This window comes from Mauremys mutica, chromosome 2, assembly GCF_020497125.1.
Source record: "Mauremys mutica isolate MM-2020 ecotype Southern chromosome 2, ASM2049712v1, whole genome shotgun sequence".
In the NCBI taxonomy this organism is placed as follows: Eukaryota; Metazoa; Chordata; order Testudines; family Geoemydidae; genus Mauremys; species Mauremys mutica.
The window spans coordinates 283757158-283779582 of NC_059073.1; the positions used below are offsets into that span (position 1 = coordinate 283757158).

The following is a 22425-nucleotide window of genomic DNA, read 5'->3' on the forward strand; positions in this document are numbered from 1 at the left end:
GCACTACTTCTTTTACCGCCCTCATTCTTCTCTTCTGCAGACTAAATAATCCCAGTTCCCTCAGCCTCTCCTAAGTCATGTGCTCCAGCCCCGTAATCATTTTTGTTGTCCTCCACTGGACTCGTTCCAATTTTTCCACATCCTTCTTGTGGCCAAAACTGGACACAGTACTCCAGATGAGGCCTCACCAATGCCGAATAGAGGGGAATGATCACATCCCTCGATCTGCTTGCAATGCTCCTATTTATACAGCCCCAAATGCCGTTAGCCTTCTTGGCAACAAGGGCACATTGTTGACTCATATCCAGCTTCTCATCCACTGTAACCCCTAGGTCCTTTTCTGCAGAACTGCTGCCTAGCCATTCGGTCCCTAGTCTGTAGCAGTGCATGGGATTCTTCCGTCCTAAGTGCAGGACTTTGCACTTGTCCTTGTTGAACCTCATCAGATTTCTTTTGGCCCAATCCTCTAATTTGTCTAGGTCCCTCTGTATCCTATCCCTACCCTCCAGCGTATCTACCACTCCGCCCAGTTTAGTGTCATCTGCAAACTTGCTGAGAGGACAATCCACGCCATCCTCCAGATCATTAATGAAGATATTGGACAAAACTGGCCCCAGGACCAACCCTGGGGCACTCTGCTTGATACCGGCTGCCAACTAGACATGGAGCCATTGATCACTACCCGTTGAGCCCGAAGATCTAGCCAGCTTTCTATCCACTTAATAGTCCATTCATCCAATCCATACTTCTTTAACTTGGTGGCAAGAATACTGTGGGAGACCATAACAAAAGCTTTGCTTAAGTCAAGATATATCACGTCCACTGCTTTCCCCATATCCACAGACCCAGTTATCTCATCATAAAAGGCAATCAGGTTGGTCAGGCATGATTTGCCCATGGTGAATCCATGCTGACTGTTCCTGATCACCTTCCTCTCCTCCAAGTGCTTCAAAATGGATTCCTTGAGGACCTGCTCCATGATTTTTCCAGGGACTGAGGTGAGGCTGACTGGCCTGTAGTTCCCCGGATCTTCCTTCTTCCCTTTTTTAAAGATGGGCACTACATTAGCCTTTTTCCAGCCATCTGGGACCTCCCCCAATCGCCATGAGTTTTCAAAGATAATGGCCAATGGCTCTGCAATCACATCCGCCAACTCCTTTAGCACCCTTGTGTTCATCCATGGGATCAATAGGAATCAAGGCAGGTAAATCAGGCCCTGCTCCCTGGCTCGCCTGAGGTTTTGGCCACTGTCTACTCAGCTGGGATCCCAGTCAGATCTTTTACCTAACTTTCCCTGACCAGGATCTCCTGTAGGAACCTCCCTACTTCCTGCAGCTCTTTGCTTAAGTGAGCAGCCTGTTGGCTTTGTAGCTCACAGCCAGGAGGCAGCTGACTAGTGGCAGTTATGGGCTCTGCCCATCCGCCTCACTCACCAACTCTTATGGCAGCTACTTTGATTTGGATGTCTCAGGAATGAGGCTGGAGTCCTCTTCAAAGATGAGCAGTTTCCGAACCATTCCATTAACAAACTGCCTTGTTTGTTTTGAATGAATGATTTTTTGTTACTGTGTTTGTGTCTATATAAATAATATGTGATTTTCAGGTTCTGATTTGCCAGTTGATCATACACAGGGTTTTTTTTAAGCAATTTTGTAAGTTGTGTGTTGTTTAAAGTGCTACTGTGGCTTTTTGTTTTTAAATTGATGATGGTATATTATAGTTACATCGAGATTGTGGTCTATTATTTGAATGCATGAAAATGCTCTAAGCAGAGGTGTATGAAATTAGGTGAAAAATATCAATTTACTTTCGACTTTAACATAAGCTGATCCTGTATTTAAATTAATGTGAAAATCTCTGGATTTTTAAACTGTTTTTGTTTACTTGGAATTATTCTTCTTCTTTCTCAGGGAACAGATGAATATTAGATTCTTTTCCACGTATTAAAAACGAATTGTATAATAATAGCTCTTAAATTATGCATTGGGCAGGGACTAAATTAACTATTTGGTGATTTGTGCCCCAGCTGTCCAAAAAAGTCAAGCTGCCACTGGTAGACACTCTGAAGCATGGGCGCCAGGTTTGTATAATTTTTGGTGGTGCCCAGAACGGGTCCAAGCAGAGCCGTCCCATCCACAGGACAGACCAGGGCAACCACTCCGGGCCTCACATTTTGGGGGGCCCCGTGCTTCAGGGGGATGCGAGGTCCAGGGCGGCCTGGGAGGCTAGCGGGGGGCCCGGCCCCAGCCTGTCCTCCTCCCCCAGCATCGCTCAGGGGAGGGGGCAGAAGCTGGAAAGAGGTGGGATGGAGTGGGGGCTGGGCAGGGGCAGAGCAAGGGCGGAATGAGGATGGGGCAGGAGCAGGGCTCCACGTACCCCTGAAGCACAGGGACCCCCAAAGAATGGGGCCCGGGGTGGTTGCCCCGGTCCATCCTATGGACGAGATGGCTCTGAAAATATAAGCCCAAACGTTGGTGGAGCCGGGCCCACGTTCCTGAATATTGATAGAGCATGGGCACCACGGGCCCATATAACTCGCCGCCTATGCTCTGAAGATAGGATCTCAGCCAAGGGACTACCGGCTGCTGTCTTCTCCAGCAATGTGGAGAATGTTGTGCTCTGTTCTTGACCTGGTGCCTTTTCAATGCTCACTGCCTTTTCCTCTTCCCAGCATCTGTACGAAATTAATAGGCTGCAGCTCCACTGTGTGTCCTCGGTGTTCCCAAGCTAGCCTGTCACTCCATTTGCTGACTCTCGCTTGTTACAGAGCTTATGAATAATCTAGTTAGCTGAGCTGGTAAACATCTGACAACCCCTGCCATTTCCATTCCTGTGAGTCAGAACCTGGCTGGTAATCAATGAAACATATATTGCATGCTTACTCAGATCCCCGGCCTTCCTCCTCTCAATGTTTGAGATACCCCGGGTGGGGATATTTTATACGAGACTCTACCACTGCGTAATAGTGCCTTACTCAGAGACCATCTCATGCACGGAGTGCAATGTCTTGTTGACATGGGAGATTAATGACTGTGGTCTCTGAACGATACTTTCGCCAGGGCTCTTTTTTTTTCTTGCAGGTACAGTAACTCCTTGCTTAACATTGTAGTTATGTTCCTGAAAAATGCGACTTTAAGTGAAATGATGTTAAGCAAATCCAATTTCCCCATAAGAATTAATGTAAATAGGGGGGTTAGGTTCCAGGGAATTTTTTTTCATCAGACAAAAGATTAATTAATTATATTTTATTTACACACACACACACACAGAGTATAAGTTTTAAACAAAATTTAATACTGTACACATCAATGATGATTGTGAAGCTTGGTTGAGATGGTGAAGTCAGAGGGTGGAAGAGGGTTTGATCCCACCTGCCAATGACCAGGGTCTGTTGGCGTTACACAGTTTTCTACTTAGGGGAGAAAATTCCTTGCTGACATCAGCTAATGATCAGTTTGTGCTCTGAAGTATGAAGTCTGTCCACTCTTCTTGTTTGTATTCTAGCTAGGATATGATAGGAGCTATTGTTTATATGTAGCACCCTTTTCCACAGTCGAAGAAGAAGAAAGGAAAAAATAAAAGGCAAAAAATATAAGCTAATTAAAAATAAATGCTTTTAACCAGTGGAACTCATTGTCACATGATATTATGTAATGTAGTGGACTGCCCAACTGGCCTTCTCTGTATCATTCCTCATGTTATGTTCCTCTGCCATATCTCCTCTTGCTGTTCTCTTTTCCAAACCAAAGAGTTCTAGAAATAATACACATCCATTTAAAAGCTAACTAGGAATCAGTTTGTGTTAATTAATACTTGTTGCCATTGCTAGCTTTGAACATAGTAAAAATCTTGTGACAGTCACAAGGTGCCAATGCCGTGGCCCAAGGACCCTTGAGAATGACTCAGGAAAGTGCCTCTTCTCTGATGCACAATATTTGGAAGCTTACACATCCCTTTACTGAATTACAGTGGGGTGGTGCTGAATGAATAAGCCTATCAGCATTGCAAGCTGCTAGTGCCAGTGACACCTCAAGACTCCCCCCTGCCAGAGCTGCAAGAACTCTTGATTGACTCAGCCTGATGGAACAGCAACTTCCGTATTCCCTAAAATAAGCCATTTGGCTCATCCTCTCAACTTAGCCCAGCACACTGTGATAAAATCAGCTGTCAGAGACCAGTCAGAGACAGAGAACAGGATCAAGGGACGCAGATTGGAGCAGGGCTTCTCCATAGGAACGTCTGCTGGGATTTTCTACCGAAAAGACACGACTGGCTGGAACTCTCTGTAAGTAATCTTTTGCTTGGTGAGATTCTAGTGAAGATGTGCATGTATTATGCGAACAATGTAAAAGGCCCAATCCTGAAGTTCAATAGGTGCTGAGGGCACTCAGCCCCTCACACTATGACGCTCCAAGTGAGTTTGCTGCCATTGGAAAGCAATGAATTTTGTCAGCCTGGAACCTAGTAAATCCAGATCTCTGTGGTCTCTTTTCCTAGGGAGGTTATTGTGTCTGTACCATGGGTTCTATTTTCTGTCTAGTGCAGCAAAATTTTGACTTGAGCATTAGGGGATGCTTGAAATGGAGAGAGGGCTTTTAACATGGTGACAAAACCATTCCTCCCTTCCCCCATAACGAAGCAGCCAAGGTTGTCACAATTTCTAGCGTCAGTGCAGCCATTTTAAATGCACTGGGCAAGTTTCTCAGCTTCAGTTACGTTAATGGAGCTACATCAACTTATACTAAGGGGCTGGCCCATTGTAGCAGTCAAATCAGGGGTAGAATCCATGCAAAGTCCATCTATTCTGTACCTCAGCTAGCCAGATGGCGGTGATAGATAGATTAGATAGATGATATTGTAAAAGGTAACACCGCATGTGACTTGCTAATTTGCATTTACGTGGAATTTGAGGACTGATCAGGATGAAACAGGTCCTACTTCAATTTATACCCTTCAGGAGCAAGTGGCAGCATAGATTTTGCCAAGGATAGAATCTGATTCCCCCCTCATCACTCCCACATGTCAAACAATGAAGAAAGCATTTGTGTGTCCATATCCAGGGATCATTCATGAGGCCTGCTCTTGAGAGGTGCACAGCTCCTATCTGAAGTCAGTGGGAGCAGCGGTTGCTCAGTACCTCTCAGGTTCAGGCTTAACGGTTATAACTTTTGGAAATCCTTTTGTCACTTCTATTCACTTGTCCAGCCCAGCAAGCGCCTTTGGACAAGCCCATAGATCTGCCAGATTCTTTGTAGCTTCAATCTCTCTCCTGCACTGCTGCATCTCTTTGCTTATTTGTTTAATGGGCACCAGAGCTGCAGCTCTAAAGTGCAGGTGTTATCTAAGGGGTGGAGCAGGGCACTGAAAGTCAGGAATCCTAGGGGCTATTCTTGATTCTGCCACTGACTAACTGCATGACCTTGGACAAGTCCCTTAACCTCTTTGCTCCAGACCCTCAGTTGGTGTGAAATGGTCTAGCTCCACAAACGTCAGTGGATTTACATCAGCCGAAGACCTGGCCCAGTGTGTCTCTAAAAGAGGTGTACTACTATTTATCCTGTCGTCAAGCAGTTTTAAATCATCAGGTGCTATTGACATGCAAAATATGTTCTTCATTCATTTATTTGCTTCTTGTTATCATTTCTTTCTGGGATTTACCCACGGGCATTCTGCCAACTCCCGCAAGGACATCAGGGCTGCTTTTCCCCCTCCCAGTCATTGGCTAAAAACAGCTTCGACAGCTTCTTTTTAGTAGAAAAATGAGAGAGAGAGAGCGCTCCCTCAGTCCAACACCAGGTGGTAGACAGCTCGCTAGTCTAAAGGAGAATAAAGAGAACCTTAGGCTGTGGGTGGGAAATGTTATGATGCACATTCAGGCCCATAAGTGCCTTGAACTATTAGTTATTTCTAAGGAAAGGAAACAAACGAAGCTCAAGATGATTCCCTGAGGCACATTCCTGAAAAGCTGAGGGCTCATCTACTCACAAAAGTTGTACCCCTGTAACTATCCCGGGATAGCTAAAGCAGTACAACTGCCCTTAGTGTGGGCACAGGCACATCAGGCTAAAGGTGTTTTATACTGGTACAGCTTACTTCTGTGTGGGACTAGGAATAAGCTATGCCAGTATTAAGCACCTTTATACCAGTATAAAGTGAAGGCCCACTAAATCAACCGCAGATCGCTCTCCCATCGATTCCTGTACTCCACCTGAATGAGGAGCGCAAGGGGAGTCAACGGGAGAGTGTCTCCAGTCGACATTGTGTAGTGTGGACCCCGCAGTAAGTAGATCTAAGTACGTCAACTTCAGCTAGATTATTCACGTAGCTGAAGTTGCGTAATTTAGATCAATCTCCCCCGTAGTGTAGACAAGGCCTAAGAGAATAAGTTATCAAAACGGTCAGCTCTAAATAAAGATCAGTTTTCCGTTGGAAGAATGATCCTGTGAATGTAGCACTGGATTGGGGCTCAGGAGAGCGGGGTTCAGTTCCTAACTCTGTCACAGACTTTCTGCGTGACCTTGGGAACGTCACTTAACCTCTTTTTTAACCTGGAGATAATATTCCTTTTTCCGTCTTACTATTTAGATTGTGAGCTCTTTGGGATGGGAACTGACTCTCCCTGTATGTAAATACAGCACCTACCACAAGGAGGCCCTGATCCTGGTTGCAGGGTTTCGGAGCTAAAAACAACAGTAATAATAATAATAATTAAAGATTGGTAGTTAGATACGGTATTAAAGAGATGTGTATGGTAGAAAAGTAGAACAAAAGAGGCAGTTTAAATAATATTAAGAGGATTCATTTGTGATCACATTTTAGACTAAAGTCCATAAAGGGTTAAGAAATGATGACTATATGTTACAAAAGTGCTACAGACAAGAGTAGCTCATGTGATAGGCGGCTCTAAGCACCTCAGAAGTGTTATAGATGGTTACAAGGCATGGTTATGAGCAACCTGTTGACCTGATGGAATCTATAATAATTTATTAAACATTGATTAAAACATCTGCTCATCATTTATTTCAACCCTTTATAAATAGAAGATGACTACAAAGTGTGACCCCATTGGTAAAACAATTGTGAATCTGCAGCCATAGCTTCATCCATCTAGTCAATTAAAATTCAGAATCCCTGGAAGGCTGCATGGGCGTGGTTTAAAGCCCTCTCTAAGCATGGATCTTTCTAACCAGTTGCCCCCTTGCCAGCAACCCCCCGCCCCTTCTCCAGTCTCCAATGCCACTAGCAGCTGTTACTTGGGGACGCATCTTTGCATTTTTTGCACCCCAGGAATAGTGTCTCTGCATTCCAGCAAGCCTGAAATTTTACAAAGTCCAAAAATAACAGCCCAGCGCTTCAAAGTGACTCTAGTGTCAGTCTGGGGCTGCGTTTTACTGAGTCACCTCGGGAACTCTTTAAATGGCATGGGAGTATTAAATTGTGATATACTGCCTGCAAAGAATGATTCAGGTTATATGGCCAGGATTTTTCAGGAGTGACTAATGACTTGGTTGCCTCAGTTCTAAGGTACCCAACTTGAGACACCTTAAAAGGAGGAGTCCAGTGGCACCTTAAAGACTAACAGGTTTATTTGAGTTTTTTTAACACGGGTACCCCTCTGACACCTTAAAATGGAGACTGCACGAACCGCCGGCTGGGGGAGGCTAGCCCCCAGTCCTTCCCCTTCCACATGAGGCCCCACCCCTTCTGCACCCCCAGAACCCAGAGCCCCCCCCCCACAGCCTCTCTAGCCCGGGAGCGCCAGGAGGGGGAGCACGCGGCGTGGCCCCAGCCCCTGGAGCCTAACGGCAACACAGAGGGGAGCCTGGGGGCAGAGTGCGGGCGGGGCCATGCCTGGCTGTTTGGGGAGGCACAGCCTCCCCCAGCCTCCCCTACCCGCCGCCCAAAGGGGCCTGATTTTCAATGGTTATGGATTTTCTGGAAGGCAGGACCACTTAAGATGCCTCAAACTGAGCATCCAAATTAGTCACATTTGAAAATCTTGGCCTTTTAGAATATATTTAAATCCTAACTCCTTGTGCTCGTAACACCTTAGATTATTAAAACTGAAAGAATTTCCTTTCCACCAGAGCTGCGCCGTATTTACTTGCTTTGCATTTCACTCTGCTCTTTCCATTATAGTCAGTTTCACTTTCCAGCTGACATGTAGTTAGCACAAAGTTGCAACATGATTCTAAGGCACTAGCGCAAGGTTACTATGCAACAGGTGGGTTGAACCCCTCTGCAAGCGGATGTTTAAATCCAAGCTTTAAAAAAAAAAAGCTGATTTATATTTTATTTTGGGTAAAGATTTGTATTATTATAATACACTTGTATCTATAACAGAGCCCAGAGACCCCAAACTGATATCAGAGCCCCATTCTGCTAGTTGCTGTGCACACAGATTATAAAACACAGTCCCTAGCCCAAAGAGTTTGCAATCTGAAAACAGTGTTACTAGCTCACTTACTTTTATTGTGGGTCTCGTGATCATTAGAGTTTTCCTTAAAGCTCCAGTTGCTGCACTCGTGAATAAGTGAGCATCTCAGCTTTTATTTTTTTTAAAGGTACATTTCTAGTAGGGTGACCAGAAAGCCAGTGTGAAAAATCGGGACAGGGGGTGGCGGGTAATAGAAGCCTATATAAGAAAAAGACCCCAAAAATCGGGACTGTCCCTATAAAATTGGGACATCTGGTCAACTTAATTTCTAGCCCTTATAGCTATGGAGAAAAGGCTGGAAATGTGACTCAGGTCACCCTAAAGGGACAAAAACCAGAAAGGGAAAAAAAACCCAAGAAGTATTTAAAAAAAAACCTTCATGATTTTTAAGCCAATTTCACGATTTTGGGGGAACAGACTCATCATTTTTGACTATTTGTGGTTGGCAATAATGAACTGTCCCCTGCTGGCCCATCCCTAGAAAGAGGCCAGCTTGAATTTCAGATCCCAACTGGACTTTGCAAAACTGGCAGTTGGAGTGAAATGGGCAGTTTGCAAACCAGCAAATACCTGATCCAGAAGTCCTGGAGCAAGAGGGAGAGAATAAATAGGAAGCCTCTGGACATCAGTGTTCACAATTCTTTCCTGCCAGCAGCCTCACTTTAAGCAGCTGTTTCCTGCCCTCCCCCACGCCTGTGGGAGGTCCACCGGAGCCGCGGGACCAGCGGACCCTCCGCAGGCACGTCTGCGGGAGGTCCACCGGAGCCGCAGGACCGGTGACCGGCAGAGCGCCCCCACGGCGTGCCGCCGTGCTTGGGGCGGCGAAATGGCTAGAGCCACCCATGCCAACGCTGCCCTTTCTTCTCACATTGGCAGAATCAGCACGTGGCCTTTGAATGATTTTTCCCATGTGTCCCAAATGCTCAACAGCAAGCTGGAGCTGGGCAGTCAACTCAGAAATAGCTGAAATGCACTTTTATCCACTGCTGAGCTGCCTGAACAAAAACCGCCTGTGCCCCTTCCCTCTGCCCTTTTCACCCCAATAGACGGTCTATAGCATTTTCCACTCGTTCCAGGAGTGTATCCCCAGGATCACTTCCCCTTTCAGCCCAGCTGCTGGAACTCCTGGGCCTCAGAAAGGGAGAGTGATTGAGATTGCCTGGTCAGTCCTCTGAGCTTCCCCTGCCCTCCCCCATCTGCTTTCCACCTGGTTAGTATTCACCACTGTGACAAAATGGCTCCACAGCAGCTATTAGGCACTGGAGCTGGATCATTCCATGAGGAATGTGGACCCAGCGCGGGCTTGAACAAGGCCCATCGGCCTTTGCTCAAAGTGACGGGATCAAGGAACTGACAGCAGCACAATGGGCCGTCAGAGCACAGAATGGAGGAAGAGATTTGAACGTGTTCCCATTGATTTAACAGAGCCAATGAGCACCTAGGCTCCCAGATTAAGCTGCCACACTGGCTTCTTCTCCAGCTATTATTAGTGCTTACCCAGCTATGAGAATTCCACAAGACCAGCCACATGAGCGGCGCTCGCATTTAGCAGCCCGTTTGTCGGGGGACTGGTTATCTCCCAGTGAAGCCGGGGGAAGGGAATGATTCAGCACAACTGACTTTCAAAGCCAGCGACAGGTACATGATCCATTAAAACCGGGGTGAGGGCAAATTGCGATTCTGATGCACAAACACTGAGGGCTGGTGTCGCTGCTCAGCGCTGACTCCATCTCCTGGAGGCTGATGGTGAGTTCCCCAGGGCGGGTGACATGGCGAGGTTCATGGACATGGCGGTGGGGGGAGTGGCAACGAACACTGCAGAACACCCCTCCAGCCCGCCGCACAAACACACCGCTGGGAAGTCTGAAGCAGCTCCCGCGCTGGGTGCCCCTCCCGGAGGACCCAGCAGCTGGGTGACTCAGGGCCCTTCCCAGGCTGCAAAGAATCGCTGGGATTCTAGAGATTCTTAGTAACAAAACCAGCCAGCTTAGAATACGTCAAAGACCATACAACCATGTGGGTTAGTCTCAGTCGCTAAACTGCTTCATCCACGGCGTTACCCCATCGCTCGAGGTGTTGAGAAACAGAGCGAGTGAATGGTAGAAAACAACAATCCTGCATTGGCAGACAGAGGAAAGAGAGCTCTTTGCCAGCTCTGACTTCCACAAGCGGCTCCTCATAACCACTGCACGTTCGGTTTAGTGAGGCTCAGTGCACATCTGCTAGTGACTCAGGGTTCACTAGTGACTGGCAATAACAGGGCTCAGAAAAGCCCACTGGAGAGAGTAGCTACCTATTTCCCCGTGGCTGGGGAAACACCATGCAAGGCGAGGTCTCTAGTAGCTATTCTCAGCCACACTTTCAGAGCAAGAGGAGGAAGCTATTTTGCCTGGCATCGCTGGCTTGCGTAGATGTGAGTTTATTGAGCTCAGAGCCCAGTTTCACCCTTCACATCACTGGATGGTTTTTCTTTGCTTTGTAAAAACAAATTTCAAATGCATTAGCTGCGGCACCCCCACTTTAGCCCACCCGGCAGAGCTCAGATCCCATTACACCATCCCACTGTACAGTAACAGGCAGAGAAATACAGAGTCACCACTATTGGGATGGCCAAAGTGGGGTTCATATGGTGGCACAAAGGGTGTTTGCTTAGCGGCTGTGTTTGTTCAGTGCGGATGATTTCAGGAGCAAAGCTGATGACATGCTGTTGGCCGACCATCCCAGATAGACTAGGTGCTGAGCTTGCAGCTTCTTTTTTTTACTAGGTGATTCAGTCATTCAGTAATTCACTGGGGACGGTGGTGCTAGCCACTCTGCGAAAAGTCCTAGCAAGAAAGATGATGGACACTAACAGGTGGGTGGCATTGTTTCCCTTCAGCACATAATGGTTTAGGTGGAATGAGAAGCCAACCAGGGTTGCTGGCTTATTGAAAGACAGGTTTTGTCTCAGTGGCAAAAGAACTTTGTTTTTCTTTACTTGGATTCTGGCTGTTGGATCTAACATAGTTGAAAGAAAGAAAGAAAGAAAGAAAGAAAGAAAGAAAGAAAGAAAGAAAGAAAGAAAGAAAGAAAGATAATTTTGTATTGAGTTTTGCATCATCATTACCTTTTCCCTATGTAGCTCTGATGCTTTCTTCATCTTGTAGTGTTACCTTCACTAGAAGGCAGTGTGCTCTGGTGGTTTTATCTACAGTGTTAAGTGGTTAAATGCTTGTTTGTGCTTATGATTTAGGGTTTATCACAACATGCCCCAGGAAGTCTAATAACTGATCAATTAATATGAATGACTATAATGCATAATTTCCCAAGCAGGGGAAAGTGTAGGTTTCTCAGGTTCTGTGTTATGCAGTTTTCCAGGATCCTTGTAACATTAGAAGACTCTGATTCTAGCTTTAGAGACTGAACACCAGGCTAAAACTTGCTTTAAACACAGGTTTGACAACAGAAATATGAGAGTCAAACTCTACTCTGGGTGTAATTTAACTGATTTCAGTGGAGTCACACCAGGGATGAATTTAGTCCTCTCTTCTGAACTTTGCGGGGCAGAGTCTCAGCAGATGTAAATCAGAATCGCTTTGTTAACATGAATGCACCTACACTAATTTACACAGCTGAGATTCTGGCCGTAGGTGTGTGTGTTTTACAGTAAAGATGAACTAAATGATTGGAAAAGCGGTAGACTAATGGTCACTAGCTAGAGCTGGGCGTAACTCAGACAGGCACTGTGCAAGCTAACCACTGATACACTTTGCCGATGCTCAGCACCTCCTGCTATTCCACGTCTGGGCCACTGCAGACTTCTACCCACTGCATCTCAGCTCGCACCTGCAGCTCTCCTGCCATTGCTGCTCCAGGCCTCTATTGAACTGAGGCTGCCAGCTGGCCCAAGCTGAAGGTTATGTCTAACAGGAGAACTAGATGACTACCCAGAGGTGTTTGCCAAGCTACTGAAACTGTAGCCGCTTCCCAGATTCAATTTATAAATACTCTACCACATTCCAGCTCCATTGGAGCCAATGGGCATTCTGATGTGGTCTACAATGGGAACCATATCAGGGTTAGATCCTATGATCTTTATTCAGGTAAAATTCCCAGTGAAATCATCAACAGCAGATTTTCCTAATCAGGATTGCAAGATGCAGCCATCACAGATGAACATTTTTAATGAGCTAGCCAGTGAGGATGCCTGTAGCCATTAGAGTATCAGGTTTTAAATCCCTAGCCTCTCTGGGACCACAGCTGGTTCTATTGTTTTATTTATGTCCGCATCTGCCCAGTACAACCAGGACGGCTGTAATAAATCAAACAAATTCTAGCGGGTCAGCCTGGCCCTTCATCTAGGGAAGGCAGAACACTGCGTTCCATACAGTCTACTAAAGCTTTCAGAGGAGATGTTGTGCTCCAGGGTCTCAAACATTTTAACCAGACACAACCGATTCCATGGCAATTTTTGTGACCAGTAAGGGTTTGCCCTAGTGTTTTAGCCAGAGGTGGCCACCTTGCAGTAGTACGATATGTTTATAGTTTGTGAAGTGCTTCGGGATTCCAGTTGCTGTCTGAATGTCAAATAATGAGACCCCGTATAATATGCTGGCTAATAATTGCAGACAGTTTGTAGCCTGACTTTCTGATTATCAGAATGAATTGTTGTTCCTCAGCTGTGTGGGCCATTATCTATAATTAGTGATTGAGTGAGTGGCTGCTATGCGCGTTGTCCTGCAAAGCTGGGGTCATTGCATACTTTCCATGCTTTCAGAGCACACAGCTCATGCTGCCGTTTTTAACTCCCTATATCTAAGGCATGTGATTTTCAGGATGGTGATAAGCAAAGAGCAGGTTTGCAAATCCCAAGCACCGTAAAAGAAAAAGAAAATGACAGGGAGAGACTTGACTAAAAGTCTCATATCTAACTGTATCCATCATCCAAAGAGCAGCCCTTTGGTCTTTCATTCGGTGGATCGAAATGCTTGAGGCACTCGGGATAAGAATTTTGCCACATGCTAGCAATGGAGTCATTCATTTCTGCTAGGCATATGATTTAATCTACTATAAATCTCAATTAAGTGGTAAAAAACAGGGCCACACAGAGGATTCAGGGGGCCTGGGGCAAAGCAATTTCGGGGGCCCCTTCCATAAAAAAAAGTTGCAATACTATAGAATAGTATATTCTCGTGGGGGCCCCTGCAGGACCCGGGGCCTGGGGCAAATTGCCCCACTCGCCTCCCCCGCTCTGGGCGGCCCTGGTAAAAAAATGTGTTATGTCCATAAACTCTCTGGGACAAGGACTATCACTTTGTTCTGTGTTTGCACAGCGCCGAGCACAGTGGTGTCCTGGTGCATTCCTGCGGCTCATAGGCACTACGGGAATACACGTAATAAACAATACTGTGCAGAACCATCAAAATACAAACCTAGGATCAGGGGTGCTGGAACAATTTGTGTAGCGGGGGCACTGAAAGCCATCGAACCAGACTGTAAGCCCTGTGTATGATGGAGACCACTTCAAGCCAGGGGGTGCAGCTGCACCCCCAGAACCCGTAGTTCCGGCACCTTTGCCTAGGGTAACTAATGCAGACGGCACATCCCTGGAAGGCTTCAGGATATAAAATATGCATGCGGCTCCATAATATTAATTTCTAAAGGGGGAAACCTGGACCCACTAGCTGTAGGCTGTATACCTGAATGTCACGTGGCATTATCAGCCCAGCTATTTTTAGCTTTTTATCATCTGTTTGAATTCATCATTTTAAGGAGATTTCATACATATGTAACCCACACACCTCCTGGGTGTGGTGTTCTGTCCCATCTAGTGGCACCGATACCACTTAGAGATTAATGAGTCTGCTCTACAGCCTTAGCTAGGGACCATGTGGGTTTCAGCTCATGTGGTAGAGGCTCATGCACTGAGGTCCCAGGTTCGATCCCACCCACCGACAAACAGAGTCTGTTGGTGTTACACATACATAGGCTGTTTCTTTGCAAGGGGAAGGGCTGGAGGGAGTGATGAAAATTAAGATCTACCCCCAATCCTAAACCCTGCCTGCAGGGCCGGGTCTACACTACGGAGTTAGGTCAATATGAGGCAGCTTACATCGACCTAACTCTGTAAGTGTCCACACTACAGCATTGTTCCTGCCTATGTAAATCCCCCACTACACCAACCTAATAACTCCGCCTCCACGAGAGGCGCAGTGCATAGGTCAAAGTCATCAGGATGATGCATTGCCTGTGAGCCCCACTGCCTGGCTGTGGGATCCACACAGAGCCCCACTGCCAGGGGCTGACAGCCCACCAGCTATGCGTGGCGCTCAAAGCTGAGGGCTCCACGCGGAGCTAGCAGCTCGGGCTGTCCGCACTTCATACTGCCCCAGTTAAGTCTGTGCCAGAGCTCCTAGTGAGGACACGCACCACCGGCAGAAGGAGAGTAGTGTGACATGAAAAAACATAGTAATTACTGGAGTGGCTGTACGTCGACCTAACATAGGTCAACTTAATTATGTAGTGTAGACAAGGTCCTAGAACAACTGGGTGCTTCTGCTCAAAATGATCAGATGCAAAACAGTTAACAACGTTGACAGCGATGCTGTTGTGTTAGGGTTCACTGCCAACACCCTGGTGAGATGAATAGGGACAGGCCACACCTCCAAGAGCTTTTTTGTTTCGACTGTGCACCTAGACACAGGATGATGCCATTCCATTGCTGGGGGGAGGCCACATGTGGAAGGTTGTCATCACAACCAGAAGGGCTAGAAACTTTTGTTTTTAAATGAAGGTGCTACGGGACCACCACATTAGTGCTAACTTGGCATTTCGACCAGTACCAGCTCAGTCTTACTCCTGTTTATAGGACTGGGACCATTTAGGCTGGGATTTGCAAAGCAGCCTTTGAGAGTTTGAGATTCAAGTGTGTTACCTGCGCCTAATTCCCGTAGGCCTTTTTAAAGATCTCCTCTTTAATAGGCATTTCAACAAACAGGGAGAATAAGTAGGGCAACGCAGGGTTTTCCTATTGGCCAATGAGTACTTTAGGGGTACGTCCAGACTACCCGCCGAATCGGCGGGTAGCGATCGATTTTGCGGGGATCAATATATCGCGTCTCATCTAGACACGATATATCGATCCCCGAACGCGCTCCCGTCGACTCCGGAACTCCACCGGAGCGAATGGCGGTAGCGGAGTCGACGGGGGAGCCGCGGACATCGATCCCGAGCGGTGAGGACGGGAGGTAAGTCGGGATAAGATACTTCGACTTCAGCTACGGTATTCCCGTAGCTGAAGTTGCGTATCTTACCTCGACACTGCCCCCCAGTGTGGACCAGGCCTAAGAGACACTTTCCTGAAGATAATTCAGCAGGCAGCTATGCTGCACTCTTATAAGATATGGCTATAACAAAGGCAGCCTTAGGGTACCATGAAGTGCATCGTACCTGCACTTGACCAGCCCTATAGGCCAAAACGTTGCTATGGTGACAAGCACCTCCATTGCTTGCACTCCACAGGCCAAATCTGGATAACTCTGTAAAAACAGAAGTTGTGGGCTTGATGCAGGAATTACTGGGTGTGGTTCTCTGGCCTCTGTGGTGCAGACTAGATGGTCCTAATGGCCTTTTCTGGCCTTAAAATCTAGGAATCACAATACCTTGGTCATAGACTCAGAGATTCCAAGGCCAGAAGGGACCACTGTGATCATCTAGTCTGGCCTCCTGCATAGAATAGGCCATTGAGCTTTCCCAAAATAATTCCTAGAGCATCTCTCTTAGAGAAGAACCACCCAAGCTTGGTTTAAAAATGGTCAGTGATGGAGAGTCTACTGTGACCCTTGGTAAATTGTTCCCATACTTAATTACTCGCACTGTTAAAAAATTACACTATATGTCCAGTCAGCTTTGTCTAGCTTCAACTTCCAGCCATTGGATCATGTTATACCTCTGCTAGATTGAAAAGGCCATTTTAAATATTTGTTCCCCATGTAGTTACATGTGTAACTTGCGTAAGTTACTTGATCAAATCACCCCTTAGCCTTCTCTTTGTTGAGCTAAATAGAGATTGAGCTCCTGGAGTCTATCACTGTAAGACACGTTTTCTAATCCTTTAATTATTCTTCTGGATCGTCTCTGAACCCTCTCCAATTTGTTGACACTCCTCTTCCCATTCTCAAATACTGATGTGGCAAATACCACAACTGCTTACATAGAAAAGTAATACTTAGATAGATCCATGTATTTGGAATGTTCTGCTGCTGGTATCTATTTCCTCTCCTCCTCTTATGTGCCAGTGACCCCAGCAGATCCAACTAGGTTCATTCCTCATTGTTTCCAGCTGTTTCCCAGGTATCCAACCTCCTTTCTGCATTGAAAAGCCTGGGCATTTGTAGAAGCAACTGGAAGCAAACAGGAACACCCAGCACCTCTCCATGGCCTGCCAAGAAGTGTCACCAATAATCACAGAGTGAGATACAGAGAGAGAGAGAGAGAGTGTGTGTGTGTCAGTGTCACCAGGTCTCGCGATTTTATGAGTCTCATGCTACTTGATGTTTTACCTAAAGCCAAATCCCCTGGGGTCATGTTATTGCGTGAGATTCTCAGCTTTCCATTCGTTTTGAAGAGCGCATTTCTAGCACTCATGGGAGCAGAGAAAAGCTTGACAATGTGAAAAAAATGAACCTCCAATTTATTACTTTCAAGGTGTCATTATTTTAAGCCAATTGTGTGGTTCTTGGGGACCTGACTCAATGCCTGGGGCTGGCAATGCTGCATAATGAACCAAAAGGATTATTATTATTATTATTAATTCAGCACCATCAATATACATACAGTGGTCACCTGTAAAAACCAAAGCAACCTTTACTGCACTGCAGTAGTTGGATTCATTGTGGTATTTCCTATACAGTAGTTCAAGTAGAAAACACTGTAAATACTGCAGTAAATTCCAGTGCAACAAACACTGTTTTTTCTTTAAGAGGCACGCAGCATACGAGCAAGGTGCAGTGGTCCTCTCTTGTACTGAGAGGGGAAATAAAATCTTGGCTAGCAAGGAGAGAAAACATTCATATGTGGACGTAGCTGTACATATGGGCTGTGGTGGCAGAGCGTAAAGGTTCTTCTTGACATTTTGGCATCCATTTGGGATAGCTGCCTTCCTTACTCATGACACAGCAAAATAGAAATACATTGGCTGGCATAGGGAGTGATGGATCTCTTTTGGCAAGGTCAAATCGGCCGCAACAGGCATCTTCATTTCAATATCCATCTCTCTATTAGGGTCTGACCCTGATCTCGTCTCAGTCAGTGGCAAAGCTCCCAATGACTTCAGGATCAGACCCTTAGCTACAAACACATGCCCTGGTTGGGTAAGTGTGAGCAAGGGAGAGCTAGCTCGAAAAAGAAAGTGAGCAAGTGTGCAAGCAACAGACGGCGGCCTTCTCCATAAGGCAATGTTGGAATTATGTTAGCAAATGCTTGGGGTGGGCCCTGGGAGCTCAAGGAGGAGAGCGGACATATATCATAAGGGAGGAAGGATGGTCTTGTGGTTAGGGTATTAGACTAAGACCCAAATTCAATTCCCAGCTGTGCCACTGACTTCCCGCATGACCTTGGGAAAATCAGTTAACCTCTCTGTGCCTCAATTCCCCATCCGTAAAATGGGGCTTATAATATTTCCCTACCTCACAGGAGAGTTGTGAAGCTAACTGCTTGTGAGGGGCGTTGGTAGCATAGTGATGGGGCCATAGGAAGGGGGTGTTGATTAAAGTTTAAAGTAAATAAGAGTTTCAGTGTCCCCCCCCCTCCCCATTCCTGGCAGTTGCATTCCAATATTAAGGTGGCATTGCCTTAGCTCTGTGAAGCCTGGGCTGGCCTGTGTCCTAGAAATGCAGCTTTGCTGACACGACAACAGAATGAGGAGACTGCTTGCAAATATGTCTCTTGCTGCTCACAGGTGGCAGCCAGGATGTGATCTCTCCTTCCAGCACATGGTATGCAACAGGCAGGACCTGGGACGAGATGGCCCAAAGCTCCATTCCAGTATGGCGGTTCCAGCACCCGCTAGTTTTTGTCTGATCTTTCGCTCTCCCCAACCCATCTCTCACAAGTTAATTTCCATCCCCTTGGTAGTTTGGGGACTTTCAATGCCTCTTTCATAACCCAAGAGGAATCACAGTTAAGATCAGCAGGGCTCCCCATCTGCCAAACATTTCACCCTGGGCTGCTTCCCTACCCAGTCACAGAACATGCAAACAGGCCAACGACTTGTCCTTGGAGCTGGGAGCAGGGTCCCCAACCTCAGCGACTGACCACCCAGTTCCTCCCCACCACTCGAGACCTGAGCAATTGGGACAGAAGTTATTGAAAAGACTGGGTGGGGAGTTGCCGAGGCTCCTCTCAGGGACCCAGGCAGTCCTTTGTCTCCCTTGTGCAGAAGGCCAGCCCACTTTGCTGCCTTGGCACGCTGGCATATATCTAACACACACCTCTGTCCCTGTTTCAGATGAGAGGACACGGTCAATTTTAGACAACACTAGACGCATACTGCACCAAGGACACGGGAAACCCTCCTCCCCCTCCGTGAAGGAGCGGTCAGCTCTCTATCTGTCTGAGACAGCTGCTCACGCAGGCAGCCTCCCAAAGTCTGTAAGTATCTCATGCTTTTCATTCCTGGCCCTCGTATGAGTCACCAAAAGCATCTCAGCAATGTCCATTCCCAGCAACTGGCCATAATGAGGGGAAATAGAATGTGTTTGTTTAATATAGATTTGGAAGAATATGGAATAATCCTCCAAAAATCACCATCTTTCTCTTGCCAAGGAGCTGTAAAACATATTAATTTACCATATATATATATATATATATATATACACACACACACACACATACATATACACACACACACACACACATATAAGCCCCTGGTAGAAGGGTTATGTGTTATATTACACATGCATGTACACACACATATATTGTATGTACATTATATACACGCAGACACTCAAATATATATATACACACACACACATTATTCTATATCCTCTATATTTAATAACCTTCTCCAAGTACAGTGCCTATGTTAAGCATCTACAGTACTCTTGCAGCTTCAGGAGCCTGTGATATTGTTCACGCCCATCCCTACATTCTTGTGTAGTGTTGCTGCGTGCTGTTAAATTGCTGCTGTATTCCACCCCAGAGGTGACTGCATTTCAGCAGTGAGTAAAGTCATCCCCTGGCCTTGATGGTCTGATCCCACTTGCACTGCAGAAAATAGCAAAAGTCCAGTAGACTTCAAAGAGGCTGGATCAGGCCCTGTAGGATACAAAATAGTCATTTGTAATATGTATTGGGGCTTTCAAAAGGTGCCATACAAGGGTCTGATCCTAACTGAGGCTGAGCACCCGCAGTTCCCATTGACCTCAAGGGACGTTGTGGATGCTCAGCACCTTTCAGGATCAGGCCCTATGTGAACCCTAATGGATAAATCAATTTCAGGCCGGAAGGGAAAGATTTTCTCTGACATTTACATGGATCCCATTTCTATTAAACACGTATATCAGAACACATCAATACATCCTGTGCAGGCAGTGCAGCAGCACACACAACGATGATGCACTCTAACAGTGCGAGGAGAGGCTCTACGTTCAGGCTTCGTCTCCATTGGAGCTGGGCAGTGTGACGCCTGACTCATGTAGATAAACCTCTGCTGGCTCTGCTCAAGCTTGCACCTAAAGTAGCAGCGTAGCTGGGCGGCTTCTCAGCCTCACCATCTGAACACAAACCCACCCAGGCGCCCTGGTACCGACATGGGCGGCTAGCCCAAGCTGCTGCCTCTGCTACCACAGATATGCTACTATGGTCCATCTCCCAACGCTGGAAATCACATCTCCCAGATCACACGTGGATGTATCCATAGCCAAGTTAAGCCTTAGGGCAATTGTCCGTACTGAGTGGCAGGAAGTCTGAAGTTTTATTCATGTCCGTTCCCTTACTCACATGGGCAGGATACCAAAAAGGGGCAGGTAAAGAAAGGGTGCAGCTGAGAACGATGGTTTAAATATGATCTTTCTCAAGTAGTTTAGCTACCTGGTCCCCTCTTAGGGCTCACTCCTGCCCCTAAATTAGATTATCATTGTAGCCCCACAACAACACTCTCATTCCCGTACACTCCCCGTCCTTTGTACTTACGTGCGTAACACTCCGTGCATCTCCTCTGAATGAACGTGTCCACACCACAAGGGCATTCTCTTGGTTTTCAATTATAATGCTTTCTTTGGGGTTTGGGGTTGGAAAACATAATTCTGAAATAATAAAAAGTCTAATGTAAGAACTAGTATGTTATATATACACACACACAGAGCATGTGAATGTGTGCAGTTCTATATAATTATGTTTTATTTCTCTTTCAGAATACCACAAAGGAGAGCGCAGCTCATCCTCTGGACAGCCAGAAAGCAAGCAAGGTAGGACATGCTAAAAACACGTGTGGCTGTCTAACAAAGTCTTTGTGGACTGGTTTACAGTGTGATTTAACTACCTGTGCTTGACAGTGAGGCGCACTCTCATGCAGAATATGGAGGTCCAACACCTCAACTACTCAGCCATATTTATAACTGAGGTTCAAATTTATATTTATGGGGTTCAAAATCACCTTACATGAAAAGTGTCCAGGAATTTAGAAAAGTCAGCTCCTATGAAACTGCAGTGTTTTACAGCTTGCCATGAAATATACTCATTTTGGTCTTTTGTTACTAAGGTTCAATGCATTTTTTTTTAATGGAAATAGTTGTGTGTTTAACAGAGTGACATAACATTGCACATAACCGGTTTTGAGTGAAAAAATATGCAAAGTTTAATGGCACGCAAAGGTTTCTGCTTGTGTTGAAAGATGAACACTAGAATTATGGTCTCTCCTAGGAAATGATTAGTAGCTTCAGCTACCTCCCATTGGTAAAATCTCCTTTAGATTATAGTATATATAGTAAATCTCCTATAGTATAGATGCTGTGCATTCAACATAGCATTATGCCATACCACAATCAAACTTCACAAGCTAAAATACTAGGGAGCAAAGTCAGCATATAAGCAGGCAAAATTCTAATGTCACATAGATGCAACTCCCATTCACTTCAATATCAATGTTTCCATGTAACCGAGAGCAGAATTTGGCCCAATAGGTCCGGAGGGAATCTACTGGCGTAACTTACACCTTCTCCTGGCCCCTCAAAGTATGTATGTTATAGCTGCTTAGATTTCCTTTTCCCTACTTAGTCCCCTCCTTATGTATCATCTCTGGAGTTGGCCCACCAAGTCTAATTGCATCTTAACTGGTTTAACTCACATGCTGAGGAGCCAAAAGAGAGGCCCTCCTAAGGAAAAGCAACGAGGAGGAGGGTTTAAGGCAGTGGAAGGTAAAGTGGCCCACACGTTACTTTATTGTACACCTTTGCACATTTTCTTCTGGCTCCATGATGTGTAAGTTACTCTCCCTTACAGATCACAAATAGGCATGAGGGGCTCTCACTTACACCAACTCTCATTTTGGCCCAATACCTGTGACATTCCAAGTTAAATGTCACTTATCTTTGGTCTCCAATCTGCATTATGTTTTCCAAGCATATTAACTATCATTGTTTCACCTGGAGCAATGGGACACGTGGTCGAGCCACAACAGAGGAAATCATTAATCCGGTCAAGTTTTTCTTCATTCTGGAGGTGTAGGTTGCACAGGTTGTAACAAAAGGCTTTGGCATAGATAGAGAAAGACTAGCTCTGATTAAGACCCATCTTTCTAACTACTTCATGCAGTGTGCCATCCACCCAAATATAAAGATGATCTTCACTCATCATCATAGTCACTGAGTTCTGCCTCCTCACTGGGTCTTTTCCCATCTGATTACCAGGGAGCTGTAGTTCCACTGGCTTCCTTCTGACTCCCTAACTGGGTCTTCATTCCCCAGGCCCACTGCAGTACTGCACACCTGGGGAGAGATCTAAGCAGGGCA

General features: G+C 46.1%; 2 protein-coding genes across 2 annotated transcripts in view; one reads left to right on the forward strand and one right to left on the reverse strand.

Annotated features, from left to right (window-relative positions):
* XIRP1 (xin actin binding repeat containing 1) overlaps nucleotides 1-22425 on the forward strand; it is a 53187-nt gene that overhangs the window by 21881 nt on the left and 8881 nt on the right. The window contains exons 6-7 of the mRNA XM_045004350.1: nucleotides 18924-19066; nucleotides 20830-20883. Coding sequence (XP_044860285.1) covers nucleotides 18924-19066; nucleotides 20830-20883 — 197 coding nt within the window. The remainder of the gene's footprint in view (nucleotides 1-18923; nucleotides 19067-20829; nucleotides 20884-22425) is intronic.
* Nucleotides 19256-22425, reverse strand: part of LOC123363411 (solute carrier family 22 member 13-like) — a 59404-nt gene continuing 56234 nt past the window's right edge. Inside the window, exons 10-11 of the transcript XR_006576745.1 lie at nucleotides 20609-20721; nucleotides 19256-19732 (exon numbers count right to left, since the gene is read on the reverse strand). The gene's annotated coding sequence lies outside the window, so the exon portion shown is untranslated. The remainder of the gene's footprint in view (nucleotides 19733-20608; nucleotides 20722-22425) is intronic.